The 19,152-nt window shown below is 38.5% G+C and overlaps 2 protein-coding genes across 2 annotated transcripts in view; both read left to right on the top strand.

Annotated features, from left to right (window-relative positions):
• LOC106892734 (DNA helicase INO80-like) overlaps window positions 1-14,993 on the top strand; it is a 55,702-nt gene extending 40,709 nt beyond the window's left edge. The window contains exons 25-37 of the mRNA XM_014950150.1: window positions 285-365; window positions 1,594-1,689; window positions 4,279-4,338; window positions 5,901-6,043; window positions 7,097-7,181; window positions 7,700-7,817; window positions 8,832-8,917; window positions 9,916-10,083; window positions 10,528-10,661; window positions 11,455-11,522; window positions 12,984-13,077; window positions 14,164-14,341; window positions 14,958-14,993. Of these exons, the coding sequence (XP_014805636.1) occupies window positions 285-365; window positions 1,594-1,689; window positions 4,279-4,338; window positions 5,901-6,043; window positions 7,097-7,181; window positions 7,700-7,817; window positions 8,832-8,917; window positions 9,916-10,083; window positions 10,528-10,661; window positions 11,455-11,522; window positions 12,984-13,077; window positions 14,164-14,341; window positions 14,958-14,993 (1,347 nt within the window). The remainder of the gene's footprint in view (window positions 1-284; window positions 366-1,593; window positions 1,690-4,278; window positions 4,339-5,900; window positions 6,044-7,096; window positions 7,182-7,699; window positions 7,818-8,831; window positions 8,918-9,915; window positions 10,084-10,527; window positions 10,662-11,454; window positions 11,523-12,983; window positions 13,078-14,163; window positions 14,342-14,957) is intronic.
• A 3,111-nt stretch (window positions 14,994-18,104) lies between these two features.
• The window catches only part of LOC106892824 (DNA helicase INO80-like), a 37,749-nt gene continuing 36,701 nt past the window's right edge, over window positions 18,105-19,152 (top strand). The window contains exon 1 of the mRNA XM_014950350.1: window positions 18,105-18,193. Coding sequence (XP_014805836.1) covers window positions 18,159-18,193 — 35 coding nt within the window. The 5' untranslated portion in view covers window positions 18,105-18,158. The remainder of the gene's footprint in view (window positions 18,194-19,152) is intronic.

The following is a 19,152-nucleotide window of genomic DNA, read 5'->3' as shown; positions in this document are numbered from 1 at the left end:
TTTGGTCAGCTGGTAAAGTGCAGGCAGACTTGTCTTTGTGGGCATACCCAGTTGGCAACGGGATTGCAAAGTGCAGACAGACTGAGGATAAAAATCAGCCCAAGAAACGAATGAAAGCACGATTGAGATAAATTATCTTAGTAGAAGATGTAAGAGACAATAAGGTGTTTCAGAGTTGTTACGCTAGAGCTGCTCCCCCCAAATTCAGTGGTAACCCTTCTGCTAGTTCTGTATGGATTAAAAAATAGTGAGGTGAAGGGTGTTCATTTATGGATCTTTTGCAGGGTATCAATGGAATCCTGGCAGATGAAATGGGTCTGGGTAAAACAGTACAAAGTATTGCTCTCCTTGCACATCTGGCTGAGGTAGGTGGATTAAAGCTTCTTCCTGGTCAGTATGCTTGATAGAAGATGCAAGCTTTTCACGTGTTTGAAATTAATTATAAAGCTTAAATGCTTTAAAAGACATTTTAGCTGTGGCATTTCCCTTTGTTTTAAAGCTTTACCTTTGAAACGGGGTGTGTGTATGTAAATGCTTATGTGTGTGTGTTTATATATGTAATTATATATAAATAAAAATGGAATTTTCATTTATTCACAGAGTAGCACCTTTTCACTTGCACTTAATGTGAAAGCCTGATAAGAGAACAAGTTGTAGACTTGTACAAATGAAGCCCAAATTCTGAGCTTCATGGCAACCTGTGGATTTCCATATTTGTGGGGTTTTTTTTAGGAAGAATAGTTAATCTTCTGTGCCAGGGCAGACAAACCAAACAGAAAAAGCAACAGGAGTTTCTTTCTTTATGCAGAAATAGATATCTTGATTTAAAAAAAAAAAAAACAAAACAAAAAACAAACAAACCAAAAAAAGCTTTGATTGGTATCCGGTCACTTGCCTTAAATAGGAGAGATCAGCCAAGTGATACCGAGAGCAGATCTAGCAGCAGTAGTGACCAAATGACAACTATGTGCATTTGTTTATGTTCCTTTTGGTACCAGTTCACTGGCACTATCAGCCACCACACTGGAAGAGTGTGCAGAGCTGAGACTTTTGAGCTCTTCTGTATGGAAGGGGTAACAGATAGGCTTGTCTCCCTCTTGCACTGAAAGCTGAGATTTTTGGAAGCCTATACAGGGCTTTTAGTTTTTTCTGGCTCTCCCCTCTGCTGGCCAGCTTGTAACTACCATACACTAATGGCCCAACTTTTGTTATTCACCAGAGGGCACTCTAATATGATGTTACGGAGCAAAGCTTGCCAGTGCCACCTGAAGTTCTTTTCCTCCCCAAAATGACAGGGACTGCTAGTGATGGGAAGGTGGCAATTTTCAGAAACAAAGGAACGAGCCAGATTTAAAGAATGGTGGTTGTTCTGGTTTGCTGTTACGAAATAAGTCCTAGTTAAACATTAGATCTTTTCTGTTTGATTTCTGTATCACCCTGCTGTGCTGGGAGGAGGTTTTGTTACATTGCATATAGTTTCCTCTCTTATGTAGCCACTGTCATGCAGTAGTTGCAAAGCTGTATCACACTGTCTCTATGTCCCCTCCCCCCAATTAATTCCTGTGTGTGGTTTTTTTAATGTGTATATTCCAGAGAGAGAACATCTGGGGACCTTTTTTAATAATTTCACCTGCCTCTACTCTTAACAACTGGCACCAGGAGTTTGCCAGATTTGTACCTAAATTTAAGGTAATAAGCATGTGCAAGAAATTTATTTCTGTATTCTCAAAAGCAAACTGTTTTGTTCTCCTGAGTTTGTTGCCACATCTGGATGCCTAATTCTCTTGGAATTTGAAACTCTGTGATGGGCTTGATTCTGATTTTTTTTTTTCTGTCAGCGTGTTTTTTCTGGAGCATTCAATTATCTAGTGTTTAAAAATGTTCTTACTTGAATCATACGATTTTCCTTTTTGCAACAGCTTGAAGACACTTTCTCAGTAAGGAATTGAAGTGTGGCAGGGAGTGGATGTTCAGTTCTAATGTGTGGGCCTGGCAGCAGATACAAGAATAATATTTCAGTCTTATGTACTGTCCTTAGAGTTAGAGCAGTGTCTTCAGTCATTCACATCAATTCGGATAAGATGAAGATTGTATGTGAACAGAACTGAAATCTAAACAGATTAGAGGGAGAGAGAATGCAGTTGTTACTATAGAAAAGTAGAACCATAGACATACAACCAGTAATCAAGAAAAAGGAGAGAAGTGAGGCACAAATAGATAAGAGCAAAAAGATTAGGAGAAAGTAAATGGAGTGCTTCAGGTATATTGTGCATGTGAAAACATAGTAAGGTAGAAAGGAAGGAGCAATCAGTTACTGAAGAGCACGCTGCTTACGTATTACCCAGTGGAAAAAATTGATGTATTGCAAAGGAAGATTAGAAAAGAACATGTGCTGTTGAAACACTGCTGAAATTTTAGAATTAGAGAGACAGAATCGTCAGAAGCTTATAGCTGTTACATCTGCAAAGAAGAATAGGTTATAGTTTAAATATTTGAGTTGTTAATGTCGTTGCCTTTGATATGAAGAGGTCTTGATAATTTTTTTTTAAATATCTGATTTTCTATTTTACAGAGAAAATTTAAGAACAGTAAAAGACACCTAGTTATAAGTAGCTAGTATACCAGTAACATCCAGGCTAATTGTTTTAAATTCTTAGCTTACTTAATGAGTTGGAGGAAAAAACTTGGACGTATTATTTGATTTCTTGATCTGGGGTACGGCAGTGTTAAAGGACTTGCCTTTTACCAAATAGCTTGCTCTGCAGATCCCTGGTGAGACCCTGTGTTGGTTATGGTGGTGTATAGTTTGAGGTATCTGGATGAGGAGAAGTGCTAGAACACAGTTCAGTGCTGCATGATTCACGTGTCTTATATTTTGGAATAATTTGGGATTACTGAGACTTTAAAAAAACTGATGAAGAAATAGAAGTGCTTAAGTTAGTGAGGAGTTACTTTTAAAAAAAAGCAACTAGAAATAAACCATTAATGTATTTGCATAGCCCATAACAATGGGGGTCCTGGTTAACTACCCTGGAGTAGAAAACATTAGAGCAGCTGGCCATTCTACCTATTTATTCTCTCATATCCTTTAATTCATTGCGTAGAATAGGTGAGCCACTGCTTATGCTTTCTCCTTCTCGTGAATGAAATACAGAAAAAGTTTCAAAAATGCAGTCAGGATGCTTATAAAAAGATAATTTTCTGGGTTTTGATCACACAAAAAGAAGCTGTTTCTGTAATTATGTTGCTGCTCTTTGTGTTTATTGCATAATAATGTTTACCTTATCCATGGAACAGAACCCTTTTTAAAAACAAGTTTTCTAAACTTGATTGTTATGTGTTTACAACTTGGAGCAATCTTTTTTCAACCATCTAATCATACACGGGTGCTTCTAATAATACAGAAGTGTGTAGTCAATAAATCACAGCGGATTAATTTCTTCAGGTCCATGGCAGAATATGCAAACTAAAAGGCAAATCACTTTTTGGGTTAGTCTGCCCTTTTTTTACTAGCATCCTTATTGCAGAACAGTGGGAAGAACGTTCAGCTAAAGGCACTTTGAAATTTGGAGCTTGTCAGGTAAAGGGTCAAGATGTTTTAAGATGCTTGGCAACCTCACAAACCGGCATTCCTCACTGAGTTGAGGGTAGTCCTTTCAGCAGGCAGAAGATGGCAGTGCAGTATTACTAACCAGTAACTGCACTGCAAAGATCTGTGCTGAGTAATAGGACCCAGGAAATTCTGAGCTATAAGTGGATTAACAGATTTCTTTGGCAGTACTACTTACTTTTTAAAATTCTTATACTAAATATGTCCAGGCCATAATTTAGCTTTATTTTGGATTTCTGGGGACAGTTCTGAAATACAAAACCAATGGGATAACAGGGAATGTTAAACAGGAGAACGAGCCCACTAGTCCTGTAGGGTTTACTGTGGACATCTTTCTGCCATGAGCAAAGTATCATTTTTAATTTTTAGAAAAAGTTGACTAAGAGGTGTAATGTGCTACTGGGTATTTTGAAATTTTCACCATAGCTGGATCCAGTCTTTGCTCTAGGCATAAGTTGCTTGATACCTTTGCCTGGAATGCTCTAAGTACTTTTTAAGTGGTTTATCATTTTTCTCTGTGTTAAGAAAGATAATTTCCCTTTTTGTTGTATTGGAGAAAGAGGTCTGTCTTTCTCACTTTGTGGAATACATAGTATAAAATTCTAGAGCTAGATTAAATAAATATCTTTATTTGAAAATAATGTCTTTCTACTTTTGTGCTGTTCCAGGTGCTACCTTATTGGGGAAATCCTCACGATAGAAAGGTGATCAGGAAGTTCTGGAGTCAGGTAATAACAACACACCCATGTGCTTCAACCATTTTTGTTATTTGCGAAGAGTAAACCACAAACTATTGCTACACCTCACCAAGCTAAATGATGTGTAGATACAGAATTCTGTTTCTTCATCCATCCGCCCATGTGCTTCAACCATTTTTGTTATTTGCAAAGAGTAAACCACAAGCTATTGCTACACCTCAACAAGCTAAATGATGTGTAGATAGAGAATTCTGCTTCTTCATCCATCCAGATTAACAGATTTCTTTGGCAGTACTACTTACTTTTTAAAATTCTTATACTAAATATGTCCAGGCCATAATTTAGCTTTATTTTGGATTTCTGGGGACAGTTCTGAAATACAAAACCAATGGGATAAGATTAACAGATTTCTTTGGCAGTACTACTTAATTTTAAAAATTCTTATACTAAATATGTCCAGGCCGTATTTTAGCTTTATTTTGGATTTTTGGGGACAGTTCTGAAATACAAAACCAGGGAATGTTAAACAGGAGAACGAGCCCACTAGTCCTGTAGGGTTTACTGTGGACATCTTTCTGCCATGAGCAAAGTATCATTTTTAATTTTTAGAAAAAGTTGACTAGAAGGTGTAATGTGCTACTGGGTATTTTGAAATTTTCACCATAGCTGGATCCAGTCTTTGCTCTAGGCATAAGTTGCTTGATACCTTTGCCTGGAATGCTCTAAGTACTTTTTAAGTGCTTTATCATTTTCCTCTGTGTTAAGAAAGATAATTTCCCTTTTTGTTGTATTGGAGAAAGAGGTCTGTCTTTCTCACTTTGTGGAATACATAGTATAAAATTCTAGAGCTAGATTAAATAAATATCTTTATTTGAAAATAATGTCTTTCTACTTTTGTGCTGTTCCAGGTGCTACCTTATTGGGGAAATCCTCACGATAGAAAGGTGATCAGGAAGTTCTGGAGTCAGGTAATAACAACACACCCATGTGCTTCAACCATTTTTGTTATTTGCGAAGAGTAAACCACAAACTATTGCTACACCTCACCAAGCTAAATGATGTGTAGATACAGAATTCTGTTTCTTCATCCATCCGTCATGTAGTAGCATATTCATTAAGGTAATGAGGTAGAAAGCTTCTCCTCTGCTGGAGAGCAATATGGTGCAAGGCAATTCAGGGCAGTATGGAGTTTGGTTGAAGGAACTAGAGCTCTGTAAATAAGGCAGGAAGTTTCAGTGTCAAGGACTGTTTATTCTATTTGAGTAACCAACTCAGGATGCCCAAGTCTAGCATCCCTGCAGGCCTGTCAGATTGTTCCTGATTTAACAGCAGCATTTTGCAGGGTTCAATGCCTGGGTCTTGTCTGGCACGCTAAGAAGCATCTGAAATTGTTCAGGGACTAATGGGCTGAATTCCAGATCCACCAGTTGAATAACCATGCTGTAATTAATTAAAAAAGTCAGCTGGGGAAAAATGCAGTAATAATGACAAAAGATTATGAAACAGAAGTCTGAAATTACAGTTTACACAAGTGAACTCTTCACAATGTATTTACATTATGTGGACATTTGTTTCTTATTTTTTGGTTATAGAAGACATTATACACTCAGGATGCTCCTTTCCATGTGGTGATCACCAGTTATCAGCTGGTAGTACAGGATGTGAAGTATTTCCAGCGAGTGAAGTGGCAATATATGGTGCTGGATGAAGCTCAAGCACTCAAGAGTAGCTCCAGGTAACAAATTAACTGGAAACAAAATCTTCCCTCTCTATCAGCCTCTTGAAGGAATATCCAGAAAACATCAATATTACACAAACTGATGGAAGTTTAAATTGACCCGTTAAGTGTCTAACCTAAGTATCTCTATAATTCTGTGACACTGGATTGATCCATTAGGTTTTTGCACTTACATTTTCCTTCTCCAAATATGTAATTAAAAAGTAGTTGTGGAGCAGAAACTTAGATGGAGCACAGGACAGTTAAACAAAACAGTGTGAAATGCTGTTCACCTTCCTTCCTCATAGAATTCTGCCTAGTGAACAGTCCCTAGTTTTCAGTGTGTTATTGCTTATATTGGCTCTGCTAAATGCATTATTTTGATTCCTTCTTCAGTGGCACTTCCAGACACAAATGAAGGTCAGAACCCTGTGAATACTGTTGGCTGCAATAAAGCCCAATCTTTGTCAGAAGACTCTGTGCCAGAAAGTTTTCTAATTGTTTTCAAGTAATAGATTTGTCCGTCTTTACTTCTGTAATTGCTTTCCCATAACCTTTGCCCAAGTTGCCACTGTAGGCATTAGGTTCAAGACCGCTTTAGATGTGGGCTCCTTCTAACAGAAGTCTGTCTCTTCAGCATTCTTTGGAAACTGCCCCTCTAGGAGGACAGCAGTGTCTAGCTCAGTGCTCCTGCCACAGAGGCCCATGCACATAGTGTTACAATGTCTGAAAAATATGTGGTGTTCTGGTTCGTAGTAACTGTTTCTTTTGGGAAGTTAATTATTCTAGTGATGAGCTTTTATAAGTATCCAAGCATTTGTATTAAAAATGAGGAAAAGGATACTTAGAAAAATAATATAAATTGCACGCATTTCTTTGTAACTTGAAAAGGCTACTTCTTCCTCTAATTGTCTTTTGAAAGACTGGGCAGTAGCTGTGATAGTTTCACCCAGTGACCTCCAGAAGTCATTTGGGAAGGTCACTGGAAGCAATTGGTCTTAAAATACCTTATGTTTTATATCCTTGTACAAAAAAACAGTTTTAATGACTTTTCTTAATTTTATTCATCAGTGTTCGTTGGAAGATCCTACTACAGTTCCAGTGTCGAAATAGATTGTTGTTGACTGGGACCCCAATCCAGAACACAATGGCTGAGGTATTCGGGAGCTCACGAGAGTGGAATTTTCTTTATAAAAAGAATGTATACTAAATACACGTGAACAGTTGAGAAACCTGTCATGTTTGGGTGGTTGTGGAATTATGCTTGTAGCAAACCACTGGCAAACAAACATGGAATCAGCTCTGGCAGGGGAAAATTTGGAAATGTGCTGTGCATTCAAATGAAAATAAAACTTAAGATACCTGATAGTTAGTAATACCTAGATTACAGGGTGAAATCTAATTCTTGTGGCATTTCCTTCTGTTGGCTGAAATAATTGTGCTGAGTTTCTCATGGCTTTTGAAGAGTGTTTATATCAAATGCCAGTTGATGTATCTGGCATTTGGGGAGGGGTGGGAAGAGGATGCGACTGAGATTTTGTTTAATTTTGCCATGTCTCATGGTCTGGTAAAGTGATTTTGCTCATAAAGAGCTGCAAGGGTTTGGGATCCCCAATTACCTTGTCCACTGTAGGGTGACTTTTGCTCATCTGCTGTTTTCTCCTCTCCTTTTAGCTGTGGGCCCTGCTGCATTTTATCATGCCAACACTGTTTGATTCCCATGAAGAGTTCAACGAGTGGTTTTCTAAGGACATAGAGAGCCATGCAGAGAACAAATCTGCCATTGATGAGAGTGAGTGCAGGCTGTAACTGCAGTAGTTTTTATATTAAAAATCTGTTGCCTTTTCCAACTGCAAATGGATAAACTTTATCTCACATTTTTTGTGTGAGAATTGTCGTCTAAAGCAGAGGATGCATAATGGGATTGGAATGTTAGAGATTGTTGTCCATGGTTTATGTCAAGATTTGTTTTTCTGACTAATGTAGCATGTGTAATGAACAGGAAAACGTGTAGTGAAAATGTTGATATACTTCTTGTCTCCAGTTGTCTTCTTTCCCAAACACAGGAGGACAAATATTTTAAATATTTTAAGTTTCTACAGAGCACACAGTCTTGGAGATGTCCTGAGTGTGTTTCAAGTTCTAGACATAAAAATCCTGACACAAAGCACTACACACTTTTTGAGGACTGTAAGAAAAGCATAGAAAGTCTTTAAAAAAAATCTTCACAGTAAATTTTAGGGGTTAATTATGTAGAAAAATCTAGCTAGGTAAAACAGCTGATTTGTAATTAAAGTAGAACGGAGCACAGTTGGAACTTGTCACAGAAGTAAAGGTTTTAGTTCTCAAATACCCCAAACTTTGTTTCACAGCTTATTGTAAAGCCTGCAGTTGTCTGTCAGTGCAGTATGCCCTGTTTTTCTGATGCTGTAATTTTGGGAGGCGAAACGTAAAAATGTAACGATTTCTTTTTGTGAATTAGCAGTGTCTCATCTGAAATTTTCTTCTCCACTAATAGGGAGTGATAAATTTAAATTTGTATTGTTCAGCATGGAGAAACATATAACACATAAAATATTTTAGAAGTTCCTTCTTTGAAGCAGATTTTTAGATTCATAGGCTAAACATCTTAGCTTAGCGCTTATTTGAAAAAAGAAAAATAAACAGAAATGCCAATTCTGTGCTGTAAGAATTCATATGGGGGGTAATGGCTGAGCAGTAAGGGACTTAATTTGCAGTAGAACTCCATATAGTTTTCTTCCTTGGTGATGTAGTTGTTCCTTCTTCCCCATTCCCTGTATTTCAGACCAGCTATCCCGCTTGCACATGATTCTGAAGCCTTTCATGTTGAGAAGAATCAAGAAGGATGTGGAAAATGAGCTGTCAGATAAGGTTAGAAAAAGTATTTATCTGGAATGAGTATTTCAACTTCATTGTCATAGCTCTATTCTCTAATCTGGTTTTTGCAAACTCATTTGCCAGACTGCATACCTGAAATTTGATTGTAGACCTTTCATGAACCTTCAGTTTCTGGCACCACATGCCAGCAGTCTCATTAGATGTGAATGTAGCTGAAGAACTCCCAATTAATAAACTTTTCTTGTAGGGAAAACATTTCGTTAACAGTTACAAATAAAAAAATCTTTAAGCCTGATTAAGTTGACAGAAATAGCACTAATTGAAGTGAAGGAGATTGATATGAAAATGACTGGGTCATAAACATCTCCAATTGCCTTTGTAAAGGATTTGACATGGATTTAGGATTCTTTTTTCTTGCTTTGAAAGAGCAAGAAATACATAGTGGCAACATCATACTTTTCTCTCTTGTTAGTGTCTTAATTTCATGTGGATTTTAGCAATACTGGATGATTTTGTGGTCAGCATGTCCCCGAGTTTTGGGACCACTGGCTGAGAGACATCTGCTTTGCTCTGATGTGCTTATTAAATTTCAAAACAAGAACTTTTCGCAGCCACTGTTGTTAATGTGGTGCACCTGTGGTTGTCGTGGGCTCCTGACACCTGTTTAAGATGGCTTTAAATGTGTCGCATGCTAACAGGAGCACAGTTGAACTGAGGTCAGATTTTAAGCTGATCAGCTGCAGATGTGATCTTTTCAGAGCTTTTTAGGAACATACCTCCTTGCTTAGTTGTGCTCACATAGTTTTAAAGGTCTTTCTCTTATATCGTTATCTAAGCCTTCCAAAGTATTCCCGTTGTTAAGTCCTTTCCAGGTTGGATCTTGAAATACAAATATGAATGCGACTGCCTTTATGTGTGTTTTTTGAGAAAGTTATGTTTTGCTTAAGATACATTTCTCCTTTGTGTGTACTGATGTGGTCACCCTCTATTTCAGAGATAGAGAAGGCTAAACCTTCATTCCTGTTTTGCAGATTGAAATTCTTATGTACTGCCAGCAGACAAGTCGACAGAAGCTGTTGTACCAAGCTCTGAAAAACAAAATCTCTATTGATGACCTCCTGCAGTCCTCGATGGGCACTACTCAGCAAGCACAGACCACCACTAGTAGTCTCATGAACCTTGTCATGCAGTTCAGGAAGGTAAGGCTATTTTCATTAATAATTTTTTAACAGTATAATCATTCATTAGCACAAAACTAAAATGCGGCTTCTAGAAAACACCATGTAAAAAAAATTCTGGCATAGGTAAGCAAATTTGCATGCAGTTCAATTGTGTCTCTGATGCGGTGTAGCGTGATGTTGGGGTAGAATAGCTTTAGCCAAGTGCTGTGTGCATCTGCGAACTGATTTGGTTCCAAATTGGTTGTTGAGATCATTTGCTTGGGAAGAAGAGGCAATAGCTGTTACGTGAATAGGAAAAGATACGATGCTGTATTCAAATGTAAGTAGATATACTAAATAGCTGGGTCACACTAATCAATATTAAAGTTTCAGTGATCGATAGTCATAGTTGATTTGGGATGTAAATGCTGCCTCAGACTAAATAAATTCCTCCCAGTGTTTGACGTGCTCTCTCTCTCACAGGTGTGCAATCACCCAGAGCTGTTTGAGCGGCAAGAAACTTGGTCTCCATTTCACATCTCCCTAAAGCCATACCAGATTTCGAAGTTCATCTACCGTCATGGACAGATCAGGGTCTTTAACCACTCACGGGACAGGCAAGCCTACTTCACTTCCTCTCCAGCTTAGCTTATTCAGTGTTATTACTTAGACTTATTTTAGCTTTTTAAGTGCTAATTAACTCCCTTACCTGATGTACTTAAATGACATTGGCCAAGCGATGCGTTCCTAGTTTTCTTTCATTCATTCAGCTGTTAAGCATCTGATACCTGATGCTCTTTCTTGGTAGAATCCTGGTCATCAAATACACCTTTGATGGAAGAAGAAAGTCAGGGAAAGGAATTTAGAGTTGTTGCTGATGATGTGTAATAGAATTAAGCCTTAAAAGAATTCTTAAAAAAAAAAAAAAGCCAGACTGGTTTCCCTTCAGTGAGTTTTCATGTTCAGTGCCTGTCTGTTGTGACATGGAATATAGTGAGCATCTTCTAGTGCCTTGACAGCTTTTAACGCTTACCATGGGTGAATAGAAGCTGCCCGAGTGCTGTTTCCTGTTTTCTCTGGAAGTGGCAATTCTTGATTAATTTTGTTTGCGTTCAGTTATGAGAAATGCTCGGGGCAGAGGTGAAAAAGCTCTGTTTGAAGATCAGACCAACTGTTCTACAGCAACTCCAGAACAATGGTGTGTCTCAGTGTCAAAATGACCAGTAGCACGTGTGGACTGATGGTGCTTTTCTCTTACTGCCATCCAATTCCAGATAGCCAGGGCACTGAAATACTGACAATGAGGAACTGAATGCTTACTCTACATTTTCTGCTGATTGTGTGATATAACACTGTATGTGTTAACACCTTTTTAGTGATTTGGTTTGGTTTTTTTGCTTTCATTTTCAGGTGGTTACGGGTTTTACTTTCGCCATTTGCACCAGACCACATCCAGCAGTCTCTCTTTCATAGGAAGGGTAGGTTTACAGTCCTGGGAAACAAGTGGGTTGCACACTTGCATATGATGATTTTTGTAATGTGTCTTATTCATGGGAAAGGTCTAGGAGGCCAGATCAGTTAGTCCTCAGAGATTATCTGATTAGAACTTGTTCGAATTCTGTTAACATTTGTACTTGCATGTATATTTCATTTGCTCAATGAGGAAAGGGTGGAAACAGCTGCAAGAATAATCTGTGGACAACTTGTTATTTAGTCACTTCTTAATCCTACTGCAGTCGCTTGTTCCATTCCTCCTGTCTTGTTCTAACTTGCTTCAAGGGATTAATGCTGCCTTTTTAGTCTAATGTGGATTTTTCACACATTCAGTTCAGAGAACTCCTGGATTCATTTCAGTACAGTCTGTATTGTATGTTAAACTGCCAGCTTCTCTTCAAGTAAAAAGTAGATGAGATGCAAGTGACCCAGGAGCGAATCAATGAGCAAAAAACCCGCATAAGCGGCTTATATTGACAAACATAATTTATTATTATAGATGATTGATTTTTTTTTCGCTAAAAAGAGCTAACTAGATTGCTCAGCTGCTGGGGTGGGAATAACTTCAGGAGAAAAAAGCAAGAGATATCCTGGCTGCATTTCTGTGCTGAAATCTGTTAGCATGGACCTCTCAACTGTGCAAAACCCTTTTCAAGTAAGAAGAACCAGATGCAGCTGCAGGAGTTTGCGCTTGTCTGTAACTCTCTAACTTCTGTATATCTTGCCAATTATTCTGGTTTCTGTTTGTTTTGGTGTTCATAATTGGCTTTTTCTTTGGATCACTTTTCGGCATATCGTAAAAGGAAAATAATTTGGAGAGTATAATTTTTCTATAGAAGTTAAAAAATAAAAATATGTGAATGGTATTGAGGTTACACAGTACACATGGGTGGGCCTGAAAGGCTTTTTTCGTTAACACTGAAACATGTCTACTCTGCTCCCCACACTTCACTGCAGTGCATCCATTGTCCTCACCATATCTGTGGCATCCTTATGCCCATACTCTCATTCCCCCACGATTCCTACATCTCCTTCCAACCTGTCTGGGTGAGAGGGAGCATGGTGGGCAGGCATCCTGAGCTGTGTGTGCTCTGGTCAGACGCCTGGCAGATAGTGTTTGTGCACACTGCCTATTGATTATTAGGAGGCACAATCAATGCCCTTACCTGCTACGTGGCTTTCTGGCCAAGAATATATTTGTCTTTTTGGTAAACGCCCTTCTTTTGCCCAGACTAGAAAATGAACTGGAACTTGGAGTCAGCAATTCAGACTAAATTTTCAATATTTCTAAAAGTTCTAGGTTAAATTAGAATCTCCTTTTTATTCACCTAGGTTTGTCATTTGTCAGAGAATATGTATCTTGAATTGATGAAGTGAATGTATCTTTTTTAGCTATGAGTGTCTGTGAAATGCATTGGCCTAACTTCAGTGTTTCTGTGATACAGGCATCAATGAAGAAAGCTGTTTTTCTTTTCTCCGATTTATTGATGTCTCTCCAGCAGAAATGGCAAACCTCATGAATCAGGGACATTTAGCCAGGTGAGAACAACTTTTTCTTATTTATTTTTATAGTAATTAAGGTAATGTTAGAGGCATCTCTCCATAAGACTGCATTTTTTATGCCTCCTAATATTATCACTTGCCTGTCATTATCTAGTATTATGGCAGCTTCTAGAGCGTTCCTCTAGGTGTAGGGCACTGTCATGCAAGGCAATTTTTATGCCTCTTTCAAAAGAAAACCTCTGTTACGAAGATTTGACATTGTAAACACACAACACAGTCAAAGGGCAACAGAAGAGTTTGCTTAGGATCACGCTGGAGGTTGCTGGCACTATCAAGTGCAAAATCCAGACTTTTGAAGGCCACTTTATTGCAGTGCTTACTAATTGAACTTGAGCTCATGTTTTAACACAGGCCAAGTAAGCTTGTTCTGTGATAGTTGTTCTTCAGCTCCGAGCCGTATTGTCTACTTTCCACATGTGCTGTTTTTAATAGGGAATGGAACTCCAATGTGTAGACTTAGGATAATGGATTTTTAGCACCGTGAGCTGTATTACCTTGGAAAGGGAGGTGATCTGTTTAAATATTGGAACAGACAGTACTCTGACTGAAGTTAGATAGTGACTGTATGAAACTTGAGAATAAAAGCAAGTCTTTATTGATAAATATCGGTGTTTTCCTTAGGGCTTTGTAAGTGTGATATACTTTTATTGTTGTGGTTATATTGGACCACTGTTTCTTGTCTGTGTTTCACTAACATAAGACAAATCTGTCTTGATCTATCTGAATGATCTTTATGATAAACTCTGTATGGAGCAATATATAGAGAAGTCAGAGTGAAATTTTAAGTAGCAGTGGCTAACTTGAGCTTGACCCTTTTAAACAGAGTGCTTCAAAGTGTATTCTGATTTAATAATTTCGATTCAGTAAAGCCACCTTAGAAAAAATGAAAAAAAGAGTAATATAATTGGAAGATGTGTAGCAAAAAATACTTCCTTTACGTTGGGACACTGTAAACCTGAGATTGTAAAAAAACATTTGTGTCCAATAGTTATGTTGTAAATATACTCAAGCCTTTCTTTTACAAAGCAGTGAATAAATGTTACCTACTGTGTTTTGTTTCAGGTGGTTAGCTCTTTTCCTGTCTCTGAAGGCATCCTACAGGCTCCATCACATGCGCTCCTGGGCGGAGAGCGAAGGGGAGAAACAGCAGGGGTCATGCTGTCTGAGGAACAGGGATTTCCTGCTTGATGTAAATTTCCCGCTGTCTTTCCCTAACTTGCACAGCTGCACTTTGCTGCAGGTAAGCAAAATTTCTGTGCTGGCCACATCACAGTAGCAAATCCTCACTAGTGAGAAATGACAAATACAAACTTGGAAATAGGATGGCTTCGTTATCTGCCTTACTAGATAGAGTTAATGAAGTTCAGAGTGAACAGCAAAATCGTGCAACTGCTATGTTCCTCCCATGTGAAGATACCACTTCAAAACTTACTATAAAAAATAAATCAACTCAAAGACTTCTAATTAATTCTTAAAAATATTACTGGAGCAGCAGAACTAGATTCGTGATTTGTCAGTGATGGATTCTATATGTAAATTTAAGAGTTTTGTAATGTTTTTCTACATGTAAGATGCCTTTTTTCTGACTGAAACCAACTCCTCTTCTTAAATTCAATACATTGTTGCAGCAACTGGGGAAAGCAGAGACTTCAGCCTAGCAGTTTTTCAGAGCTGGTGGATGAGCATTATCAGTGGTGTCTTTCTACTCTGAAACTCGCTTCTGCTCCTGTCTGGGAGACTCTAAATGTGTTCATCTTGCTGTGTAACGGGAGGTTATTTTCTCTAATATTTTGCCTGGGATTTGTGTGAAGGTTTTGTCTTTTTGTGACTAAATTGCTGTTGATTTCCTGAGTTAGGTTACAACTCCATTGATTCGTTTCAGGAGGAAATAAGTTCACAAAAGTGCTAGCGTAAAGTCAAGAAAGCATCTTAGGGCAGTTAGCAGATATGCAGTACAAAAATCTTTTCTAAAACAGTGAGATTGTGCCAAATTTCTCTAGGGAATATTACTTCTGTTCATGAGTGTGGAAGGGGAAAGGAGATAGCCAGAATTCAATTGAATAGCGTGTAGAGGAAGTTGAAATCGAAGACGCAGAAGCAGTAGGAAACCAGCCTTGGGCTTGGTGTCATGTTTTGCAGCGTTAACAGCAAAGCCAACAAAATGAGTCCTAGTTATCAAACAAAGAGCAAGCCAACTGAGATGTATGCCAGTTAACTCTGACCGTGCTGGTGTTTAAATATTCTGCGTTTCCATGTCTAGCTTGCTAAAGTGTCTGTGGATTTGCACTCAGTTTTGTTTAAGATGATATTAAAGGGTTTGTATACTGACACTGTAAATGCTTATCTCTGAAAGTAGATACTGTAGCTCTGTCCTCTCCTTGGTATGGTTGAGGAAAACTTGGGTGGAGCCATTAATTTTGTAGCCTAACAGTTGAGGAGTAGAGGACAGTGTCAGAAGTTGCAAAAGTTGTATGCACTTACACAAGGTAGCATGCATTTTTACATATGTAAAAAGAAAATCTAGATTTTTACATAGCCTTTGGGTTAGTGTGTATAAGTATTAAAACGAAAGTCATTATATTTTCTTAAAGAGCAAAAGGTGAGTTAACATTATCAATATTAAATATGAGATATGGAATATTCACATATAGGTTTAGGTTGCAGACTCACCCGTACCACAACCTGGCCAGACTTAACTGTAATTTGATTTCTCCAAATAATTTCTGTTCTTTGAGAAAGTCATTCATTACTTGCGTCTCTGGGGGTCCCAGTCCTGTGACTGCATGTAACTAGTGACTGGTGTAACTAGTACCTTTAACACAGAAAACAACAAGCTCAAGAGCAAAGTTCATCAGTGTGTGCAATACAGTGCATTTGTGATAACCTCAGAAAATCTAAAGGAATTTTAGCCCTACAGTTATGACAGATTCTTTTGAACTGTTTTGTAACCTGCATCTTAGACAAATTACCAGCTAAAGTCACTTTAAAACAAGCTCTGTCTTGCAGAATTTTGTTTGCACAGCTTACATATAGAACATCTGAAAAAGAAGAAAATGTCAAAACCAAAGGGAAAGTTGAAAAACAAACTGCTCTTCACATGCCTTTTAGCAGCATGCATCATCATCCTGAGTGAAAATGAATTCACTTTTATCTTAACCCAAATTTGAGAAACTTTGAATGTAAAATTTCCCAAGGCTTTTTCTAGGGCTTAATAAGATAGTAACTTGTAGGGAGCGAGGAGGGGGAGAAACAGAGGAAAAAGGAAATGGTATAAATCTGGAAAGGCTTTTCTTAACTGCTCAGATCAGCATTTCCGATATGAGACAAACTATGAAAATAAGTCAGTAGACAAAAAAAGAAGACACATTTATTTTTAATAGAACTTTCTGAAATTGAGGTGACATCTATCTAAAGATAGTAAGAGTTTTTTCATGTGAACACAGAAATGCCTTGCAGTGTGAGGTTTCTTCATTCCCCTTACTCAGCACCTCCACAATGTGTGTATGTATATACATTGACTTGAATTAATATAAAATCTGATCTGTTGAGGTGAATCCCACTCTCCTTTGTTTTCTTAATTTTCTTCCTTTAAAAAAATCAAGAGTGTTAATGAGCTTAAGTTGCTGGTAGCAATCATAGAATAGTTTGCCTTGGAAGGCAACTCCAAAGATCATCTTGTCCAACCCCCCTGCAATGAGCAGGGACATCTTCACCTAGATCAGGTTGACCCTTCCAACCTGACCTTGAATGTTACCTTTCTGGGCAACCTGTTCCTGTGTTTCACCACCCTCATTTAAAAAAATTTCTTCCTTATTCTACTCTGAATCCACTGTCTTCTAGTTTAAAACCGTTACCCCATGTCCTATTGCTGCAGGCCCTACTGAAATGGGGCCTTTCTTGCAAAAAGGCCACAATAATGTCTCCCCAGAGCATTCTCTTCTCCAGGCTGAGCAACCCCAACTCTCTCAGCCTGTCCTGACGGCAGAGGGGTTCCAGCTATCTGATCATCTGCATAGCCTCCTCTGCACTCACTCCAACATGTCCATGCCTTTCTTATGTAGGGTGGACAAGAGGTGGACACCATACTCCAGGTGGGGTCTCACCAAGGCAGAGTAGAGGGGCAAAATCACCTCTCTCAACCTGCTGACCACGCTTCTCTTGATGCAGCCCAGGGTGCAGTTGGCTTTCTGGGCTGCCAGCACGCATTGCCAGCTCACGTCCAGCTTTTCGTCAATCACACGTATTTATGTATTTATACGCAGCTCTGCTTCCAATACAGAAAGGCCTCTTTCAACACTTCCTTTGGCTTGCGTGGTTGCAGTAGATGTGTACATACTTATTTTTTAACAATCCTCCTCTTTAGCTCTTGGCTTTGTTGTTCTAAGGTACCCGATCCATTTCAGAGCCGTGGCTGTGTTCAGTTCTGTCACCTTACCACATGGGTGGGCCTGAAAGGCTTTTTTCGTTAACACTGAAACATGTCTACTCTGCTCCCCACACTTCACTGCAGTGCATCCATTGTCCTCACCATATCTGTGGCATCCTTATGCCCATACTCACATTCCCCCACGATTCCTACATCTCCTTCCAACCTGTCTGGGTGAGAGGGAGCATGGTGGGCAGGCATCCTGAGCTGTGTGTGCTCTGGTCAGACGCCTGGCAGATAGTGTTTGTGCACACTGCCTATTGATTATTAGGAGGCACAATCAATGCCCTTACCTGCTACGTGGCTTTCTGGCCAAGAATATATTTGTCTTTTTGGTAAACGCCCTTCTTTTGCCCAGACTAGAAAATGAACTGGAACTTGGAGTCAGCAATTCAGACTAAATTTTCAATATTTCTAAAAGTTCTAGGTTAAATTAGAATCTCCTTTTTATTCACCTAGGTTTGTCATTTGTCAGAGAATATGTATCTTGAATTGATGAAGTGAATGTATCTTTTTTAGCTATGAGTGTCTGTGAAATGCATTGGCCTAACTTCAGTGTTTCTGTGATACAGGCATCAATGAAGAAAGCTGTTTTTCTTTTCTCCGATTTATTGATGTCTCTCCAGCAGAAATGGCAAACCTCATGAATCAGGGACATTTAGCCAGGTGAGAACAACTTTTTCTTATTTATTTTTATAGTAATTAAGGTAATGTTAGAGGCATCTCTCCATAAGACTGCATTTTTTATGCCTCCTAATATTATCACTTGCCTGTCATTATCTAGTATTATGGCAGCTTCTAGAGCGTTCCTCTAGGTGTAGGGCACTGTCATGCAAGGCAATTTTTATGCCTCTTTCAAAAGAAAACCTCTGTTACGAAGATTTGACATTGTAAACACACAACACAGTCAAAGGGCAACAGAAGAGTTTGCTTAGGATCACGCTGGAGGTTGCTGGCACTATCAAGTGCAAAATCCAGACTTTTGAAGGCCACTTTATTGCAGTGCTTACTAATTGAACTTGAGCTCATGTTTTAACACAGGCCAAGTAAGCTTGTTCTGTGATAGTTGTTCTTCAGCTCCGAGCCGTATTGTCTACTTTCCACATGTGCTGTTTTTAATAGGGAATGGAACTCCAATGTGTAGACTTAGGATAATGGATTTTTAGCACCGTGAGCTGTATTACCTTGGAAAGGGAGGTGATCTGTTTAAATATTGGAACAGACAGTACTCTGACTGAAGTTAGATAGTGACTGTATGAAACTTGAGAATAAAAGCAAGTCTTTATTGATAAATATCGGTGTTTTCCTTAGGGCTTTGTAAGTGTGATATACTTTTATTGTTGTGGTTATATTGGACCACTGTTTCTTGTCTGTGTTTCACTAACATAAGACAAATCTGTCTTGATCTATCTGAATGATCTTTATGATAAACTCTGTATGGAGCAATATATAGAGAAGTCAGAGTGAAATTTTAAGTAGCAGTGGCTAACTTGAGCTTGACCCTTTTAAACAGAGTGCTTCAAAGTGTATTCTGATTTAATAATTTCGATTCAGTAAAGCCACCTTAGAAAAAATGAAAAAAAGAGTAATATAATTGGAAGATGTGTAGCAAAAAATACTTCCTT

Source organism: Calidris pugnax, unplaced genomic scaffold, assembly GCF_001431845.1.
Source record: "Calidris pugnax isolate Ruff unplaced genomic scaffold, ASM143184v1 scaffold68, whole genome shotgun sequence".
Taxonomy (NCBI): Eukaryota; Metazoa; Chordata; class Aves; order Charadriiformes; family Scolopacidae; genus Calidris; species Calidris pugnax.
This window is presented reverse-complemented; position numbering and strand designations above follow the sequence as displayed.